Source organism: Megalopta genalis, chromosome 1, assembly GCF_051020955.1.
Source record: "Megalopta genalis isolate 19385.01 chromosome 1, iyMegGena1_principal, whole genome shotgun sequence".
NCBI lineage: Eukaryota > Metazoa > Arthropoda > Insecta > Hymenoptera > Halictidae > Megalopta > Megalopta genalis.
Genome location: NC_135013.1, coordinates 6,763,805 through 6,785,340, shown reverse-complemented (window position 1 = coordinate 6,785,340; position 21,536 = coordinate 6,763,805). Strand labels below are relative to the sequence as shown.

At 37.9% G+C, this 21,536-nt stretch overlaps 1 protein-coding gene and 2 long non-coding RNA genes across 6 annotated transcripts in view; 2 read left to right on the top strand and 1 right to left on the bottom strand.

Annotated features, from left to right (window-relative positions):
* The first annotated feature begins 3,866 nt into the window (after positions 1–3,866).
* LOC117228619 (uncharacterized) lies at positions 3,867–5,455 on the top strand. The gene is made up of 3 exons (XR_004492347.2): positions 3,867–4,061; positions 4,139–4,260; positions 4,466–5,455. It is a non-coding gene; the product is annotated as an uncharacterized LOC117228619 (long non-coding RNA).
* A 313-nt stretch (positions 5,456–5,768) lies between these two features.
* LOC143258935 (uncharacterized) lies at positions 5,769–7,767 on the top strand. Its single transcript, XR_013032859.1, has 2 exons — positions 5,769–6,959; positions 7,333–7,767. It is a non-coding gene; the product is annotated as an uncharacterized LOC143258935 (long non-coding RNA).
* A 488-nt stretch (positions 7,768–8,255) lies between these two features.
* LOC117228574 (uncharacterized) overlaps positions 8,256–21,536 on the bottom strand; it is a 36,616-nt gene continuing 23,335 nt past the window's right edge. For 3 of the 4 annotated variants that reach the window (XM_033484397.2, XM_033484398.2, XM_033484399.2), the window contains exons 4-7: positions 19,433–19,593; positions 15,980–16,267; positions 14,198–14,438; positions 8,256–11,912 (exon numbers count right to left, since the gene is read on the bottom strand). In XM_033484397.2, the coding sequence (XP_033340288.1) occupies positions 11,670–11,912; positions 14,198–14,438; positions 15,980–16,267; positions 19,433–19,593 (933 nt within the window). In that variant the 3' untranslated portion in view covers positions 8,256–11,669. The remainder of the gene's footprint in view (positions 11,913–14,197; positions 14,439–15,979; positions 16,268–19,432; positions 19,594–21,536) is intronic. The other variant, XM_033484400.2, reaches the window with a different exon arrangement.

Genomic DNA, 21,536 nt, shown 5'->3' with positions numbered 1-21,536 from the left:
TGGCTCGTTATGCACACACACACATACATATATATATATATAATTTTATGTATATATGTATATATATATATTTATATTTATATATATAATATAATATACTTTTTTGTTTTTTGTTCGTTTTATTCCTGTCGAAAAATTCGTAACTCGTGCAATGTATTTTATTGCTTTCCGAGGTGTTCGCCGATTTGAGGACGATGATCCGCGAGCGGCCGCGGCCGGTCGTTCGTTTCACTTTAAATCTAAGAAACATTAATATAGAATATATTATTGTGTAGTTTATATAAGGTATACGTTAAGACACTTACCATCTACTGCAAAAATTCAACAGTTAAAAGATTGTAACAACTAGTTCGTAATTTTTATACAAGACGAGCTTGCTCGGATCGGCATACATACTTCGCGTTCCGGGAACATAGTTCGTTCGCTCTCGTTTTTTATTTCTTCACGCCGCGGTGGCCGACCAACGACGAAACGGAAGAAGAGAAGAAAACGGCGACTCTATTTCTCTCTCTCTCTCTTTCTCTCTTTTATTCTCTCTTCTTATGCCTTTCTTTCACTCTCTCTCTCTCTCTCTTTTATTCTCTCTACTTCTGCTTTTCTTTCTCTCTCTCTCTTTCTATTTTATTCTCTCTTCTGCTTCTCTCTCTCTTATTCTCTCTACTTCTGCTTTTCTCTCTCTCTCTTTCTCTCTTATTCTCTCTACTTCTGCTTTTCTCTCTCTCTCTCTTTCTCTCTTATTCTCTCTACTTCTGCTTTTCTCTCTCTCTCTCTCTCTTTCTATTTTATTCTCTCTTCTGCTTTTCTTTCTTTCTTTCTTTCTCTCTCTCTCTCTCCCTGTTCTCTCATTCACTTAGAACGCTCCCTATTTCCGCCTAGCAATTCTTCTCCCAACGCGTTTCCCCGTCCTCCCTTTCCCCCGACAGTTTGGCACGCATTATTCATTTACTATTGGCACGAACAATGTACGAACAATGAGCTTGCTAGAATTAATTCGAATAAACCTCGGACGCACCTGAGATCGATCGCTCGGACAACACGATGTAATTAAAAGAGCCTTCGCTACACGTATTATGCGACGTACGCTAAGACCGAATGCCAATTAATCGTTTTGCTCAGCTCGAGGAGGCTCTACGTCCGTTCACGAAAGGCAATTTTTCCTTAAAGCAACAATAGATCCGTCGGTACTGGGACAATATCGAGGCTACACGACCGGATCCGCATGGATTTCTTCGAACGGTTCCCCCGAAAATTTAACCGAGTGCGATTATGTAGTCGACTCCCGGATTTCTGTGCGAAATAAAAATTGCCTGCGTCGCGATTCCAAGACAGCGAAGCTGCACAGACGTTTCGTCTCATTCTTCAATTATTTTATCGACTCGAAAACGACGCAACGGTATTTTTAAATTCTTCAAACGTTTTCACCGATTTGAATTTAATCTGATTATTTTACGCGTTTGTTGTAAAAAAAATTAGTAGACGTAATTTCAGACAAATTAAATATATAATATTTAATAATAAATAAATATTTAAATTAACACTTCCACGACCGCGCTAGAAACCTTAACAAATTTTCATAAGATTAAAATATTTCATTCGATTAAACAAAAATTATGAAGCAAACTTATATGGCATCGATAACTTCTTCAGCATTCCTACCTTTTGCAAATCTTAATAAAATTAAGCAATCATTTTTAATTTTTCATTAATCATTCATTCGGTCGCCAACCGACTGAATTTAAAACAGGGAGATCTCCCCGTTCGGTTGGCTAAATGTTAATATTTAAATATAATATATTATATATAATAATAATATATTATTATTATTATTATTAATATATTTTAATATGTATATATAATATATATTATGTATATATTAATATAATATAATATATATATAATAATAATATAATATATATATTCAACATCGTTCGCGTATTGTTTTCAGCTCGCTAAAACGATCCAGGAAACGAAGGAAGTGCTCTCTATTCGGCTCTGGTGCGTTGCGAATTGATAAAAATAATGCGATAAAAATATTGATAAAAAATAATACGTAGCGGCAGGAACCGTTAAAGAAATCATAGACGGATATCCGGGTGCCCGGTTGCAAGCACGAGGCGCCGCGGACAGCGTCGATCCAGTTTATCGAATCTGGTCGCGGAACGTCCCGATTTGTCCCGCACAATTTCGCGACGCGTTTTCGAAAGTGTCCGCGATCCTGGGACGCGATTCGACGCACGGAAAAAAACCGTCCGGCGGACGGCGTTTACATATTAGGTCTAGTAATAATTAGTGTCGTTTCTTAGTGTTCGTTTAGAATCCTGCTTGCCGCTAACTTCGTCGACTGTCAATTTAATCTTGACATAACCTTGACATAACCTGCATATAACCTAACTATATCGTTGATTAAATTGTTTTGTTTAAATAAATTAGTTTTAACCCATTGACTGTAAATGCCATTGCAATATTATGTCAGTAACTTAATATTATTATATTTTGTAAAACTTCATGTTTTCCTTTAAAATAAAACCGTGGCACCCAGGGCAAGTCGCGCGAAATTTTCGTGACGGTCGATGGGTTAAAAATGTATTGGAAGACGACATTAATTATTACTGTAGACCTGATATTTCGCGAGCGAAAGTAAAGCGAGATGATTCCGCGACACACCTTAACGGCTAAACAATCCTCTAAACGCGGCCGTGCAGGGCCGCGCCGGCTCTAAATGGAATAATGGAATCGAGCGGTTATCAAAAATAGAATATATCGTTAGAAAGTACGACAGACAACCGATATCGGTATACCAACAATCAACAACGTCGTCGCCGTCCCGTTACGGCGATCACGCCGCGGCGCGGGACAGCCGGTACCAAAAATATTATATCTCACGTAGGAGAACGTTGCATCCGCGTGCATATACGAAAGCCCGAAAAGAAACAAATGAAAGAGACGACGATCCTCCTCAGCTCCGCTCCCTCCCCTCCCCGTCTATATGTCCCGTTGCACGCATCCGCGGCCGTTCCAACGACGGAAATCCGCCGGGCAGCACACATGTGAAATTCAGCCGCGTAAAAAGTCCCGCGAACACGTTGCGTAAATCGTTATCCGAACGTGACAGGTTCGGTATACAGGGTGCTGCGCGACTCGCGTAGTAGTCAAGATCGCTTGCGAGGTCCTCGTTGTTTACGTTGTTGCCGGATTTTACTTCGTAGCTTACAAATATTTTCGTCTGCACGCGTTGGATATAATGCCAATGCTTGTAATTGAGTTTTTTAAACTCAACGTTGAGAACGTCAAGAGAACGTTGTTTTGGTTCTTTCATAGAAACGAATTCTGTTCGCTGGACAGCAATTTTTAGGCGAGAAAACGCGGGCACGAGGTTAATGTTTTTTTCTCTTTCGTTTCAGCGATTATTATCGTTCGGAATGGAACCATGGAGACAGTCATAAATATACAGAGTGTCCCAAAAATGTCCACAATCCGAAAGTGGTGAGTTCCTGGGGTCATTTGAAGCAACTTTTTCCTTTACACAAATTTTCTCCGAGGCACCATTAACGAGTTACTAACGAAAAACAGTGACCAATGAGAGGCGAGCTCGGCTGGCGCGAGGCGACCGAGCCAATGAGCGCAACTGGACTTCGTGCGCTGGTTGGCTGGGCCGCCTCGCGTCAGTTTTTCGTTAATAACTCGTTAACGGTGCCTCGGAGAACATTTTTGTAAAGGAAGAAGCTGCTTCAAATGATCTGAGGAACCCGCCATTTCCAGATTGCAAGACATTTTTAGGATACCCTGTATTTCCGCGGACAAGCGTCTTCGATTTAACGAGGCTAACAATTTTCGGTAAGTTTCTTCGTTAAATATTTCCGTGAAGAGTAGATGGCAGAACGATCACATCTGATCGACGCAACAACCGCAGCCTTTTATAGCTGGGAAATTGCATCTAAATCGATTGAACAACGAAAAATCGAGCGGTTAATAATAGTTCGATTATCAGGCTCGTAGCGGTGACGAAAGATCAATTCAATTGGCGCTTGAGAAAGTCGAAAATGTGTTCCAGCATGAACCAGGTAACGTGCGACGCGTTTTCAATTGCAGATAACGAGTTTCGCAGGAACAGTGCAATTATTTCTATTTGTAAATTCAGTTCCAGTTCGAAACATGAAAGAACCGGAATTATTTCGTCCAGGGCAATTACGATTTGCATAAGACTGAACTGCCGATCTATGACTAAGCATGAACTTTGCTTCTTTATCAATTGAAGGTTATGTGAGTCACATTCTTATGCTCTGACACATGTGGAAGTTTCGATCGACTTTGTGTCATCAAATATTTAGATTTCGTTGTACATACTTCTTTTAGATAAAAACCTATTAATAATTTATATATATATATATATATATATATATATATATATATCTCGTTGCAAATGTTACTAATTGTTCAAATAATTCTATAAATTCAAATTCTACAGGTTCGACTACCTCGACTATCGTATTGTCGCGAGAACAAGTTCTTGCGATGGAGACACGCATCTTTTTGTTCTTCGAGAACATTCGCAGCACCCTGTATATATTGTGGCATCGAAATACGCAAACAATAGTTAGCAGATTTTGTAAAATAATTTCTGGCACGATTGATCAAATCTCGGACAGCGACAATGATCGAGGATCACGATATTATCTTTATTAGAACGAATGCTTTTCTAATTATTTGCCTAAAGTAATTTCTTGTTTCAATATTGTTCTCTTTTTTTTTTTTTAAATGATAAGCGTTGATGATTCAATGTTCTTGAACTCTGTATGTGTAGAATATCTCTAAGATTTTCAATTATTTCAAATAGCTCGAATAACAGTTGAAAAAATATAAAAATCTCTCTCTCTCTCTCTCTCTCTCTGACTGCATTAACCCACTGCACTATATTATAGTGATTATTAGACCGCGGAACTTTATGCAAAAAAACTGATTACATAAAACAGAAGTTACATAATAATATAGATTACTTTTGCCTGTTGATACAGTAAATGCAATGTTTTGCAGTATTTTTAACTTCTGGCGTCTTCGCTTATCTGTGCTTCATTTATCCATTTTTGTTAAAAATGCACAAAATCCGCAGTCAAACCGTCGATAAAAATTTCAAACAGAATCTGTTATTATCTCGATGTTAAGTCAACGTTATTATCAAAATGGAAATTCTAAACGAAAACAAAATCGAACTTGTCGATAGTTGATCGTTAGAGTCAATGCAGACGTACAGTAAACAACATTTAACCCATCGTCGCAAGAATTTTTTAACGGCAAAGAACACGGTGCAATCGCTAAAAAAAGATATCGCATAACAAATATCGATAATACAATAACAATAACAAGTACTAGTACGAGTACAAGATTCCTTGATCTGACCAATCGTATCCAGTTACGTGTCACGGTTTAGAGAAAATAAAGCTCCGATGAGAGAAAAAGATATTGGCGTATGCAATGGCGTTCGTAACACGTTGCGCGTCGAGGAGCATGGATCCCCTTTTCCCGTGCCTTTGTTATCTTTCCCTTAAAAACCGTTATCGACTAGAACGTAGTTATGATACATTAAAAATTGACACACATTTATGTTATATAGATTGGCCTCGGCCTTATCGCCTTCCCCATTCTCTTTCTCTCTCTCTCTTTCTCTCTTTCACAATCACTCAACCACCCACTCAGTCTCCTTCCTCTCACTCATTCATTCTTCCCCTCTCTCTCTCTCTCTCTCTCGCTCGCTCATTCGCTCTTTCTCTCTCTCTCTCTCTCTCTCTTTTCGTTTTACAGCAGAAAGTAGTACGGTAGAGTCGTTTGGGGACGGTGTTCGATCGTAAAGAGGAAAAAACTTGTAATCGTTAATTACTTATTCGATGTTAAGTGAGGAATAGAGTATAAAGCCAGAGTATTACGTAACGGGAACTCGCTTGCTTCGCTTGTTTGCTTCTCGCGTTCGCGCGCTCGGCAAACCTTTACAATTCGCTTTGGCTTAACACTTTCACGGCTTAAGTATTTAGTTGAGACAACATGGAAAAAGTTTGACGGTTCGTTGGAAAATCCTGCGTTCTGTACTGCTTCCTTTTCTCTCTTCCTCTTCTTCTATCGTTCTATTTTCTTTCTTTTTTTTTACATTTTCCTGTTACTTTTCTTCCCTCGATCATCTCTCCTCTCTTCTCTCTTCTCCCTTATAGTTCGCACCATTCGCTAATGGTTAATATAAAAATCGTTAAATAATATGTAGTTTGGAAAGTATATCGTATATAGTGTATCGTTCCACGTTCAATTTTTTTTAGGCGGACACGATTATTGACCACAGCAGAAGACTTTCGAGCCTCTTATCGCTACCGCTATGAAATTCGATAAAATTCTCTCTCGACCTTACGCTTCTTCGAGCGCGTTAAACGAGCACGCGTGCGTCGTGCTTGCAACGCCGTCGTACGTGTTGTACGCTGCTGCAATCGCCCGACCCTTACCGTTTAAGAATAGTTTTTTCACCGGCCTCTCGCGTATCGCACGGTATACAATTAGTATGTATGTACTGATGCCGGTTCGATAATCATAGGTAACGATAACAATGCATGCCGTTATCGATTTTTAACACGGTTAACAATCATAATTACAATTGGACAATTATAAATAGAGCCGGAGTCGAATACAGGAGGGCGCGACAGTAAAATTATGTTTGCAAAAGTAGCACCTTTCCCATAGGGGTGGAGATAACCCCGTGCTGCCGGTTCCGTTTCGTTGCAACCGCGTCGCCGAGAAATCTTTCCTCGACCTTTCGCTACGACAATGCAATTCTCGCGTTGTCCAAATTTTCGTGACAGTTGACAATTAATTAACCGTAGCGATGATCGGCAAACTCATTAGTCAACAGGGCCAAAAATATCAACGGTAGAAGAAAGATTAAAATTTCTTTTAAGAATCAAATTTTTTGAAGGTAAACTATATAGGTAGGTATATTGTTATTAACTTAATTAATTAATTAACAAAGGCCAGCTTAGGAGTTAAAGGCGTCGCCGAGAAATCTTTCCTCGACCTTTCGCTTCGACGATGCAATTCTCGCGTTGTCCAAATTTTCGTGACAGTTGACAATTAATTAAGCGAAGCGATGATCGGCAAACTCATTAGTCAACAGGGCCAGAAATATCAACGGTAGAAGAAAGATTAAAATTTCTTTTGAGAATTAAATGTTTTAAAGTTCAATCATATAGATAGGTATATTGTTGTTAATTTAATTAATTGATTAACTTCTAAGCTGACCTTTGTTAAAAAGGCCTAGATAGGTATATTGTTATTAACTTAATTAATTGATTAACTCCTAAGCTGGCCTTTGTTAAAAACGTCGTTAAAATCTGATCGAGGTAGGAAGAGTTACACTCAAGGGGCCAAAGAGATTGAATTTTCTCGTACGCGTGAAGCAAAAGTTAAAAATAACCTCGATTACGAAGGAGAGATGGCGGAACAAGATATTTTCGTAGCGTTACGGCTAAAGATGAAATTAGGCTCACAATCATGATACAACAGTGAAATAATAGAAAGATAAAGTAGGGTGAGTGTATGTATTACTGCGGTTTTTCAATGAAGGCGAATTTTTACAGAGAAAATAAAACCTTTCATGCCAATAAATCGACTTGACATAACCTTGACATAACCTTGAGCTATTATTGAACTATTGTTCTTTAACTTGAATATTTACTTTTCTCAATGTATTGGATCTATGAAAGCACAAATTTCATTAAAAAGCGTGATGTAAAGAAACCACACGTGTGCATATATTACTGAGGCTATGTATCTGTTACTGCGAGCCAAATACTGCGGACGTTCCGAATACTGCGTGTCAAGGCAGACATAACCCAATTTCTTTTAAATGTACACATACACATATACAACTGCTAGGATCAAGATATTCTCACTGTAACACTTTACAAATTAGATATAGCTGTTCTGCGATCAAGCGTGTTCGCACCGGCTCATCAAGAACTACGCTGTATAGGTTAAGGAGCGCAGTTCGGTAAAGCATTGCAGTAATGTACACACATAGTAAAAATATACATACTAAAATAAACATAGTAAAATATACATAGTAAAAAGCTATGTGCCAAATATGTACTGTGCTAGCAAATAAGTTATTATATATTTTTTTGCCTAAATAATAATAAATAATAAATAATAATAATAAATAAATAATAATATAATAAATAATAATAATATAATAAATAATAATAATATAATAAATAATAATAATATAATAAATAATAATAACAATAGTCGACTGTAAAAATCAGTTTGTCTGTCTTTCTGATATACTATATTACTGACTGCAGTAATGTACGCACATAGTAAAAAACTATGCGCCAAATACTGTGTTAGAATAATAATATCTGAGAATAGATGATATAGTGACCGTGTACGTCGACATTTCATCAAAGTAATAATTACTTTATCTAAAAATACAGCTAAAATGAATATCTTATTATCAATTACCAAAATATAAACGCCTTTCGAATCAGCATTCACAGCTGCCATTACAAGTATATTTCATAAGACTGATGATGAATGAATTAAAACTGCGATTGCTGTTACTTGTACGTCACAAATTATCAATACTAAACATATAAAAAAATTATGAAATAATAAAATACGTATAAAATAATAAAATACGTATTTAATGCGCAGTATTTGGAGCGTCCGCAGTAATACCCACACTGACCCTACCAAGTATAAAACAAAAAAAGGCAAATCCCAAGATTGCCATAATTACCATCAGTCTTGTTACGCCCCTTCCAGGGGGACAGCCGAATATAAAGAGCAATTAAAGTTTACAAGTTAAAGTTACAAGAATCGGTGCAATCATAATCACATCGAGGTACATAGGGTCAAATAGGATGTCGCGTAAATCAGAATTCGTACAGATCGCACAAATAAGAAACTGTTGATCCTGAAATTGCCATGATCGCCGGCGATCTTTTGCCACGTCCCCTCGACGGAGTTACTTATGCGACCCTTACGAATACATAAGGTCATTGACATAACCTTACGAAGGCTCGAATTTTCTAGTATTCCAAGAATCGGCATGAAATCGCGAGAAAATTAGTTCGCGCGTCGGATCACGACGCGTCTCTCTTTCAGCTCGCGATCGAAGCGGCTAATTGCGAACCGCGGCAGCACGAGCGTATCTCCCGGCCATCGGGATAGCAGTCTTAACGATCGCCGTATGCACTTCCGTTCCGAGTGAACGGCGACCGACGCGTAAGATAAACAAAGGACGAAGACACGCCGCCGTCTAGCGTTTTCCTACTTTCAGTCTTCCTTCTATAATTCCAGTCTACGATTCTAGCACCATTGCGCAGCTTTATATCGTCGTTCGTTATCGTCGTCGTACCAACGAGCGAATCCCGATAATTAAAAATCGACTAATATATAAGAATCTCGTTAGAATTTAAAGATTAGATTATTACATCATATCGACGTTCGCATGCAATTCTCTACGGTGACTTCTTGGCTAAAATTAGTAACGGCGAACCTGGTCGTCCCCGAGATCGGAGGTCGCGACGTTCGTTCTCTCGGTGCGCATACTTTCATCGTCCGCGCGCCTCGGACATCGGACATTTCTCGTGTCTTCCTTCGTCGGTGCGCCCCGCCGGTATTTATATGTATATACAACATCGCGATCGTGTGATAAAGCTTTTTTTCGTATAATTGCAAAGTAATCGTGAAACACTGGTTTGAAAACACGGAGTGTTCGTCAACCCCTGATCGCTCGTCAACCCCCGTCACGAATTCAGCTGCCCGAGAGGCTGACTCGAGTCTTCGTACAAGTTCGCAATGGGTGTTGTTGTGTTAATTCGAGTACCATCGACTGTATTAACCCTTTCGGTACGAGCGCCGGATATATCCTGCACCCATCTGGTCACCTGTGTGGCCGAGCGCCCATATCCGGCACCCATCTGATGACCGGTATGGACGAGTGCCGAATACATACATCTGGCATTCATGCGAGTCATATTTCTGACATGTTAGAAATTATTCTAATAACCGTCTGAGTCCCAAGCAGTGCGATCGCGCTGTTCAGATCTTGCGTCGCGATCAAACTTTAGCGACGCGCGTACATCGCATAGCTGCTTTGTTTCATTCTTTTTTCTTTTTGCTTTGTTTGTCGATCTTGACGAGCGCTATCGCGCCGCTTGATTCTCTTCGCAATCGATTAAGACAAGCGCGCTATCACGCTGTTCGGCATTTTTCGACCGTATTATTTTCTGATGATCCCATATTTTCTGAACAATCCCTAGGACTCAAACGAATAAAGTCTTTTCTTACAAGGATTCCGAAAAAAACAGTTACATGAATAATCGTCGTTTGATCTGAATTGATTTAAAAAATTTCGGGTTACATTTTTGTTCGAAACTTGTTCATAGATTTGAACATATTGTAGGCCCTTTACAGAATGTTTACGGGAAACAAAAGATTTAGGAACGGATTAAGCACGGTTATTACTTAACGCTTATGAAAATTTTCGTACAAAAGTGGACTGACCCTGTGCTATGCGCGCATTTTCGGCGCAGCACCCTGTACAGTGGGAGTGTCACGGCGGGCAGCGCGCTCGTACCGAAAGGGTTAATTTAGAAACGTGCATTTTAACCCTAACCGCGTATGACGACCATACGAAATTCGTCGGACGAGTTACTTTTTCGTGTCCCGTCTCGATGTTTCTTTTTTTTTCTCTACTTGGCGTATAATTTTCAGGAAAACGCTGCTTGTACTTGTTCTGTACCGTCCAAAGAGTGTTCGGTAATTTTTGTGACACGGAACAATGAATAGTTTAAGCGTGACAGTCGTTCGAAGTTGTTCCGCGTCTCTCGTTTTTTCAATTTTTACGAATTATGTACAATGAAGGATAATTGACTGGCGAATCGAATTTAGGGCTATCTTCACCGATGGTTTTTTGCTTCGCTAGCTGCGACATACTAAGAATTATTGTGCACGATCGTTGGTCGATCTAATTTATGGATCGGTTGAAAACATTGTCGAACTTGTTGAAACCGGTCGAAAGCTGAAAGTTCGATGCTGTCGCCGCCTATTACACCCCTGTTATAATAAAGTTTGAGAATTCTTCGTCGAATTAAATTGCAATGTTTTGTCAATACGTGTGCTTTTTTACCGATAGAACTATCTTTCCGACTTTGTCGGTTTGAACGACATCGAACTACAGTAATGTCTCCCTTACTGACGCTCAGGTTGTCCACAAAAATGGACAATTTTGGAACGAGGAGATACGATTATTCGAGCCTTGCGGCTCGTTTCTATAATTGTTGAAAATCGGTAATTACAAAAACAAGGCGCAAGACTCAAATTAATCGTATCTCCTCTTCCAAAATTGTCCATTTTTCTCCACAATCTGAGCGTCAGTTAGGGAGACATTACTGTATTTCTGTGGACCATCTGAGCGTCAGTAAGGGAGACATTACTGCAGTCGCAAACCGTTCTCCGAACGGTTCTCCAAATTGTAATTCGGCTCTCGTGGCAGCTGGACCGACTCATGACGGTACCGATCAGGTTCGCCAATGTAAAACCGCCTCGACAATTTTAATACCTAGGTCGCAGTATTGACAAAGTTAGGACGTGTGTGACGACGATCCGCTCCCTTCTGCAGAGTTGCTTCGCTAGTTGGTGGACTCCGAGTTGGAGGACGGCGAGGATTCCGGGCTCTGGACCAGCGGTGTGTCCCTGCCGATCATGGGCGTGAGCAGCATGCCACGTGGACTGAACGTGTCGCAATAGAGATTCTCCTTTTTGTGGACGCGTCGCACGTGGCTTCGCAGGTTGTCCCGGCGAGCGCTTCTGTACGCGCAGTGCGGACATAGGTGCGGCTTCTCGCCCGTGTGCATGCGTCGATGTTGAATTAGCTGCAACAACAAGCACAACCGTTCATTCACAGTTCCTCCGTGGTATAATTTCATCCCGATACCTGCACATTTTCGTTTCGATAATACCGTGCTTTACGAACTTCGAAAGCGTAGCTTCCAAAATATTTTATTATTTGTTATTATTATAATAGTTTATAATAATAATAATAATATAATATTTATTATATTATATAATTATATAATAATTATAATATTAACTAATTATTAGATAATATTTAATGATTTGTTATTATTATAATAGTATTATTACTATTATTATTATTATTATTATTATTATTATTATTATTATTATTATTATTATTATTATTATTATTATTATTATTATTATTATTATTATTATTACTGTTATTATTACTATTATTATTATTATTATTATTATTATTGTTATTATTATGACTCGTAATTAATATTATTATTTGAATATTAGCTACGATATTTTATCACTTATGCGTCAGAGGTATACTTATTGTTCATGCGGTGGAGATCACGAGTGATTCAGTGTTGCCAAGGTTAATGGCCAAGTTTCAGTTGTAAAATGTTCATTGTTTCCGTCATATTGGACATTATTTGACAAAAGGAATTTTCTATTTTTACGATACAGTATTACAATGCATTTTATAAATATGCATATATAAAATCACGAAGATGGAATGTTTTTCCGTGCAACATTGTCGCAGCGGCAGCTCAAAAATAACCCTGGAATTATCAAACTGATCAAAATGATTGCTTCCTGATTTTTGCTTCCACAGTTACAGTAAATTCTCCTTAATATAATAACAATACAACCTAACAAAAATCGACAATTTTTGTTAGGTTGTATATTGTTATTATATATATATTTTTGCAATTTATAAAGTTAATGCTTCACATAAAATAATCAGACATAGACAGGATTTTGTTTTAAAATTCATTGCTCGATGCAAATTCGTTAATATTTGCAGAAAATATTTGCAGACCTCTGACGTCACATTTGTAAAAAAAATCGATATTAATAACATTGAAAACAAAGAACGATAATGAAAGAAATTCTATTTCAGAGAACATCGAGGATTTGCTTACAATAAAAGAACGTGACTTCGAGACGTTATCATAATACAGTAATGTCTCCCTAACTGACGCTAAGATTGTGGAGAAAAATGGACAATTTGGGAAGAGAAGATACGATTAATTTGAGTCTTGCGCCTTGTTTTTATAATTACCGATTCTCAACAATTATAGAATCGAGCCGCAAGACTCGAATAATCGTATCTCCTCTCCCTAAATTGTCCATTTATGTGGACAAACTGAGCGTCAGTTAGGGAGACATTACTGTAGACAATTTGGGAAGAGAAGATATGATTATTCGAGCCTTGCAACTCGTTTTCATAGTTACCGATTTTCAACAAGTATAAAATCGAGCCGCAAGACTCGAATAATCGTATCTCCTCTCCCTAAATTGTCCATTTATGTGGACAAACTGAGCGTCAGTTAGGGAGACATTACTGTAGACAATTTGGGAAGAGAAGATATGATTATTCGAGCCTTGCAACTCGTTTTTATAGTTACCGATTTTCAATCATTATAAAAACGAGCTTGAATAATCGTATCTCCTCTCTCTAAATTGTCCATTTATGTGGACAAACTGAGCGTCAATTAGACATCACTCTATCCGCGGAAACAATATAGACGATGCGTTTGCTTACGGTAAACTATGATACTTCCATTGAAACTTTTGTTTAAATTCCTTTGACAGGATCGATCCACCGCGAGATACGTACGTATACATATAATGTATATGTATCTCGGGGGACAAAGGAAACGCTTAGTGCAACGTAGGACCTTGAACAGAACGGTCACGGAATAACCAACACAGAACGCCGGGCGACAGTTTATCCGTTAAACCTTTCCCATATTAACAATATAAATACGATCGGGTAGAGGTCCTGTATCGATTCCCGATACATTCGAGGATCACCGGTCGCCGGATCGCAGGCGGGCGGCGTTTACACAAAGCGGAACATTTGATTTAAGGTTGACACGGAATACATCCAGGTGTACAACATAGTCTACAAAATTGAAAGGGCCGAGTAGAATACCGTAGAATTTACGATCAGCCGGGGGATTATACGAGCCGTGGCAGAGATAGAAATCTAGAAACAATCCGAGCCCGTAGATTATACTGGCCGCTATATTTTTCAATTCTACGGGAATTCAATTGGCTGACGGCGTCTCTCCGACGCGCGCTGGCGTCGGATACACGGGACGGGGCGGACGAAAAATATTACCTTTTTCAATTGAACCGTGCGGAAAATGCAAATGTCGCAGCAGAAGTATCGGTCGTCGCGGTGCCTTCTCATGTGTTTGCTGAGATCGACCTCCGAGGATCTGTCCGCGCCGCAGACAGCGCAGCTCACCCTCGTCTCCGGCGCTGTGCCCTTCGCGTGTGCCCTCAGATGCCTTTGGAACGCCTTCTCGATGGTGCAGGCGTACGAGCACAGCGAGCAACGATACTCCTCCCTCTCGTATCTGAGCAGTCGGATCGCACCATAAGTCGAATTTTACGAAGCGTCGGCCGGCTTATTTATTTATTTATTTATTTAGTCAGACGCGCGGCAACGGTTTTTAAGTAAACTTGTGCTCTGTGTTAAAGATTGAATTTTGCTTGCTGCCGTTTTACAATAATTATGGAAACGTGTTTACTGTTTTCAGGAAGGTGACGCGTATTTTTACGAGACTTTGGTGACACGTTTCAACCCCTTCATTCTCACCCCTTAGTTCTCACACTCCTTCAATATTTTAATTCGAAACATTTTTCTCATGTCTGCGATTTTATATTAATGTTTCTCTTATAAATCTTGATTGTTTTAATCGTGACACTTTATTCATATCTGGAGCTTCTTTTTTATGATAACGTTCTTTTTACGTCCTCCGATATGTTAACCATAACACTCTTTAATTTTCCATAACATTTTTCTTGCGGCCTCTGTTAATTTAATTCTAGCATTTCTTTTAGCCTCTTTAATATTTTGATAATGTGTAATATATCTCATGTAATTTTGATTATTTTTACTTCGAACAAATTCATCATGTACTCTTTAATTTTTCATAACATTTTTCTTGCGGCCTCTGATAATTTAATTCTAGCATTTCTTTTAGCCTCTTTAATATTTTGATAATGTGTAATATATCTCATGTAATTTTGATTATTTTTACTTCGAACAAATTCATCATGTACTCTTTAATTTTTCATAACATTTTTCTTGCGGCCTCTGATAATTTAATTCTAGCATTTCTTTTACACCCTTTAATATTTTGATAATGGTTCTTTTGAATGGAATATACCTCACGTAATTTTGATTATTTTTGCTTCGAACAAATTCTCCATGTACTCTAAATATTTATAAATATATCTGTCAAACTCCGATGCTAAAAGTTCAATGGAATCTTTTAAAAAGAATTCGCAAAGATTGCTTGGAAAATGGCATTCCAAGCCAGAGTAAATTCTTAACAAAGTAATCGATAGACTGGGGTGTTTTATGCGTGTATGACTAAACTGATTGGATTAGGTCAAATGCAAAACTACAAATAGCTTAGAAGAATTTAAGGATGACATACTGATGATATACCATTGTTATACTATTGTTATACTATTCCCGAGTTTTACATCGATTAAGAGGTGAAATATATTTTTGTTTATCTTATACTCTCTCTAATTAACATCGACGATTTTTATTTTGCATAAAGATCCATAGTCTATGCATTTATTAGCCTATTATGACTAAGACTGCGAATTTAACGCACTTACGAAAAATCAGTAGAAATCAGTAGAAATATATAATAGTGAAAATATCAGTCGAATTTAACCACATTGTTAAATTATTTCCAACTTTCTTAGTACTGTTAAAGGAAGAAATATATTCTCATTTAACTTTATATTTCCACCATTTAACATAAACAATTTTTATTATGCACGAATATTCGCAGTCTGGGTATCAGGCTGATATTAATATTGACGCGGTTGTCGATCGGCGAGCGCTGATAAAAATTTACAGAAAAATTTCAAGTACCTATACCTGACGCGTTGCAATGCCAGTGTTCGTTTCTTTCCGGTCGGTGTCATGCCCTGTGCCACGTGCGCGGCCACGTGGGTCTCCATTTCGCACCTGCTGCTCGTTGTGAAGTCACAGCCCGTGGACGGACAACTTTTTGTTTCTCCTGTTTCCGTGCTAGTCACGGGTGGATGGCAATCGACAATATGCTTTCGTAGGGCCGGCCTCGTCGGCGCGACAACGTCACACGAACCGCACGAGTATCCGCGATGAGCGTTGCTCACGTTCGGACTGCTTCCTCGCGACCTGCAAATCATCGCATCGAGTTATCACAATTTTTTCGCTGCGATGGCGACACGCGATCGACGACCGAAGAAGAAATTAACCCTTTGCACTGGAAGCTATTTCAACTGAAAATATAAAATCATTTTTCTAACTCACGCTATTTCTTGTTTGGACACTAGGGCTACCTAAACACGACCAATGTGTACTGTTATAGTAACTATTACTATATAGTACTATTATATTGGGTTGGCAACTAAGTAATTGCCGATTTGTTCAATGAAATAAAAAATTTTTTTTTACTTGGAACGAAGTTTAATCTGTAATGTATTTTCCATTTTGTTCGATGACCTTTTGCCATCTCTCTGACAACTTGAAAATTCCACGCTCGTAGAAAGTCTGATCCTTTTCGGCCAAAGACTGAGTTAAGTGAGATTTTACAGCGTCGTCATCGTTAAAAGTTTTACCACGAAGGGAGTTGTCCAGGGATCGAAATAAGTGGTAATCCGATGGCGCGAGATCAGGGCTATATGGTGGGTGTAACATCAATTCCCGACCAATATCCATCAATTTTTGCCGAGTGGACAAAGACGTGTGCGGCCTAGCATTGTCCTGCTGGAAAATGACACCTTTACGATTGACCAATTCTGGTCGCTTTTCCTTGACCGCTGCATTCAATTTGTCCAGTTGCTAACATTCACGGATAATAAAAAATAACAATAATAATTATAATAATAATTTTATAATATAACATTTACGGATATCATAGAAATGGGAGTGAGGGACATCGGCAATTACTTAGTTGCCAACCCAATAGTAAGGAAGATCGTGGATTTTCTCACAGAAACGTTTCTTTGATCTCGGTACAGCAAATTCTCCCTAACTGACGCTCAACTTGGAAACGAAAATGGTCAATCTGGGAAGAGGAGATTCGATTATTATATTATTTTTATATTAACATATTTTATATGATTATTGTATATATTTTTATAGTTATTAATTGTCAACACCTATAATAGCTATAACAACACTACTCAAATTGTCCACTTTTGTTTCCAAGCTGAGCGTTAATTAGCATGAATTTACTGTAATTGTGCAAGCAAGAATCAGGACCATTTTGACCAATTTGATAATTCAAGGTTATTTTTGAGTTACCACTGTGACAATGTTGCACATATAATTCGTAATTTTATAAATATTATAAAATGTACTATAATAATGTATTGTAAAAGTAGGAGATTTCTTTTGTCAAATAATGTCAATATGACGAAAACAATGAACATATTATAACTGAAACGATAGCTAAACTATTTTGTAGCTGCTCTATTTCTGAAGACAGAAACGATCGATTCTATAGCATCCGTGCACATATATTTTTGTAAAACAGTCCGAACTATTATAATCTTAGAAACAAACACTAATTTTCCCCGAACACAGGTAAACAATTTGATCATAATTTCTAGAAATTTTTAAACTTATCCATAAAATCTGCAGAAACGCTTAGTATCATTTAGCTTCCACGTACATCTAACGATTAATTGTTTGGATTGCTCGCAAATATTGATCACACTGTAAAAAAATCCCTATTACAATATTTATCGTGAAACGAAACGGAACCAGCACACCGACCAGCGAAGCAGAGCAGCCACCGATAGTTCGTCCGAGCTATGCATTCCGTTTTACCGTGGACCAGCAAAAACCGCGCGGTTCGACGTTTATTCAAAAAAAATTCCCCAATCGCGGCGGTGTACTATTAAAAAAGTATCCGAAATTTCGCGATCGGTACTCGCGAAGCGTCCATAACTCAGGGGCAATCCAATATCCTCCGACTGCTCTGATTTACAGCGTGATTTATCTTGGATGTTTGAAGTATCAGAAACGAATTCGAACGAAACGCATGATTTGTCCTCGGGCTCGACAGATTCGTCGCTTTCGTACCATCGATTCTGCGGCCGGCCGAATAAAACTCCGCAACTTATAACGATTTTCTTTCGTTCCCACTGATCGCTGTGATTTTCCGTCGGCCCGGCTTTGACTTAATCTACGAACATCGTTCGGTCACCGTGGCCCGTCGGCGACCGTTCCAAGATCATTCTGCATGAGAAACCTCATTCACGAAATAGTAAACAACGCTTCGTATCAAATATAAACTGATAGAACAGTGGAAATAATTAACCCCCCTGTATAACGTTAAAATTATATAATATAATATATATTATATTATATTATACGTATATAATATATGAGGTATCCCAAAATTATGGTACTTCCGGGAAACTAGAGATTACTGAGGTCATTCGAAGCAACTTTTTCCTTTAGAAAAATTTTCCCCGAGGCTTCGTTTACGAGTTATTAACGAAAAACACTGACCAATGAGAGGCGAGCTCGGTTGGCGCGAAGCGGCCCAGCCAACGAGCGCGCGAAGCCCAGTTCCGCTGATTGGCTCGGCCGCCTAGCGCCAGGCGAGCTAGCTCCTCATTGGTCAGTGTTTTTCCTCAATAACTCGTAAACGATACCCCGAACAAAATTTTTGTAAAGGAAGAAGTTGCTTCGTATCACCTCAGGAACTCCTCATTTCCCGGAAATACCATAATTTTGGGAAATCCTGTATATATAATTTTACTTTATAAAAATTGCCAGAGAAACGTTAATGCTATCAATTAAGGTAATTTAATGCTTATTGTCCGCTCAAGTTAATTCGTGTATCCAAAAACTCTATTTATAAACATTGCAATAAAACAATAATAATAATTATAACTACTATATCGAGTGAAACAGTTTCACCGAGATAATAGAATTGTTTCTATGAGAAATTTTTCGATAAACTAATGAACGCTTAAGCCGCCCGTTAAAACGATTGTTATTTAATTCCCCGAATTTGCTACCTTGTTTCGCTACTAAGTTCACACAACTCGTTCAACAAACATCTGAATAAAAGTCGAACGCGCTTAAAATAAATTAAATCTCGTCACTGTCGTAAAATAATGCACATCGGTCGCGTTTAGGACACGATAATTCTAGTATCGCGTAAAATTCGATGGAATGATGTCGCTGCGATTTCTCCGGAACAAAAATTTGTCAATTTCGTAGCCGAACCGTGCAGCCGCTTTTGAAAATTTCTCGATTTAGGAACCACCACGTGTAATTAATGGCCGAGCGGGAAGGGATAATTGGTTATCGATTGCATACTTCTCGGTGTAAGACGAGTGTTCGCTCTCCGAGTCGCTGTCGGAAGGGATGTTCGGTATTTCTGTGGCCTCGAGAGCCGCAGTGGCCGCCGACAGTCTTCCAAGCATGGCGGTGTACGCGCCGAGGACCCAGCCATTTAGAACCGGCGTGACGGTCCCTTCCTGTTGTTCAACAGAAATTTGTATTGTTACAGGTTATTCGTACGATTCGCCTGCCAAAAGATGCGTAATTTAATGTATAATACACGTAATCTAATCGAGTTAATTCGTGTATCCAAAAGCTCTATTTATGAATACTAATATTATTAATACAATATATTATTATTATTATTATTATTATTATATTAATATTATTACTAATATAATATATTATTATTATTATATTAATATTATTACTAATATAATATGCTATTATTATTATATTAATATTATTACTAATATAATATAATATTATTATTATGTTAATATTATTACTAATATAATATATTATTATTATTATATTAATATCATTACTAATATAATATATATTATTATTATAATATTAATATTATTATTAAATTATTATTAAATAACAATAATAACTACTATATATCGAGCGGAACAGTTACCGAGATTATACAAGGTGTCCCAATAATATCTGGCAATCCGAAAATAAATGGACAAAAGTTCCGAAAGTATCGAAGTGGCTTTCGTGAAATAGATTGACAAAAGAATTCTATCGAGAATTCTATCTTTCGAGAAACCCGATTAAAAGGACTTCGTTCTAATATCTATGTCGTTAAATAATTAATCATTCTGGTCTATTATATTGTATTTTATTTTGAGATGCATTTAATCGATTTCGTGTTGCACTCGTTTATAAATCACTCAGCGCGCAGGTATTGTTCGCGCGATCGAAACTGGGAATACATATACACAATCATTGGAAGGCTATTTCAGCGTATAATTAAAGATAAAAAACAGTGTCTTAGGTATGTATAATATATCGGATGAATGTTCGACGAAATGGCTGTTCGAGTATTTTGAGAAGTAATTATTGAAGCAATAAATGGCTTTAATTTAAACACGCACGAAAATGTATTGGTACGATTTTTAGTGCTTTTAATACGATGAAAACGGCATAAATATCTTTCGTTATTTTATAACTTATGAAAATTGTGACACTGTTCATTTCCATGATAAAATTGTGATTGGGAATTTTTATGCTAAATAACAATTATCTGCTGTTCAATAGCGGTTGAAAACAACGTAACTGTATTTCCAATGTCGCTTTTTTGTTTTCATTGCCATCTATTAATTTTTATTATAGATGCATAAAATATATTTTGCTGCATGTAAAACAATTCAAGTAATTCTACAGGTATACACAATTATACGATATACGATATACGACACAGAAAAAGTAACAAAATTACAAATTATAAGTAATTTCTGCCACCATTAGTAATCATTTTTGAATATACATACAAAGTATTCCAAAAATGTATCGCAATCTGGAAACTTCTTGCCTTCCCTGCTATCTCGCGAATTTCAGATCGTATTCGCAAAAATTGCCGATCGTTCGACCGTCAGATTAAAGGTACAGTGGCTGTCAAAAGTTTCTCGGAGTAATTACATTCTATACTAGATGTCTCAAAATTATTGAAACAAGGGGTTTCTGAGGTCATTTGGAGCAACTTTTTCCTTAGCGAAAATGCAAACTGCGGCTTCGTTTACGAGTTATTAACGAAAAACCGTAACCAATGAAAGGCGAGCTCGCGCTTGGCGGCCGAGCCAATCAGCGGAACTGGGATTCGCGCGCTCGTTGGCTCGGCCGCCTCGCGAGCAGAGCACGTCTCTCATTGGTCACCGTTTTTCGTTAATAACTCGTAAACAAAGCCACGGATTGCATTTTCGCTAAGGAAAAAGTTGCTTCAAATGACCTCAGAAACCCGACATTTTCGGATCGCGAGACATTTTGTGGAACACCCTCTATGCATGTAATAAGTATACATATATGGTATATTCGATATAATTTCAGAAATAATTCACTATTTCCGATACATGTCGAATTCTCCGAAGGAAGTCCGGCGTATCGCAAAGATCGGTATCGAATAAACGATTAA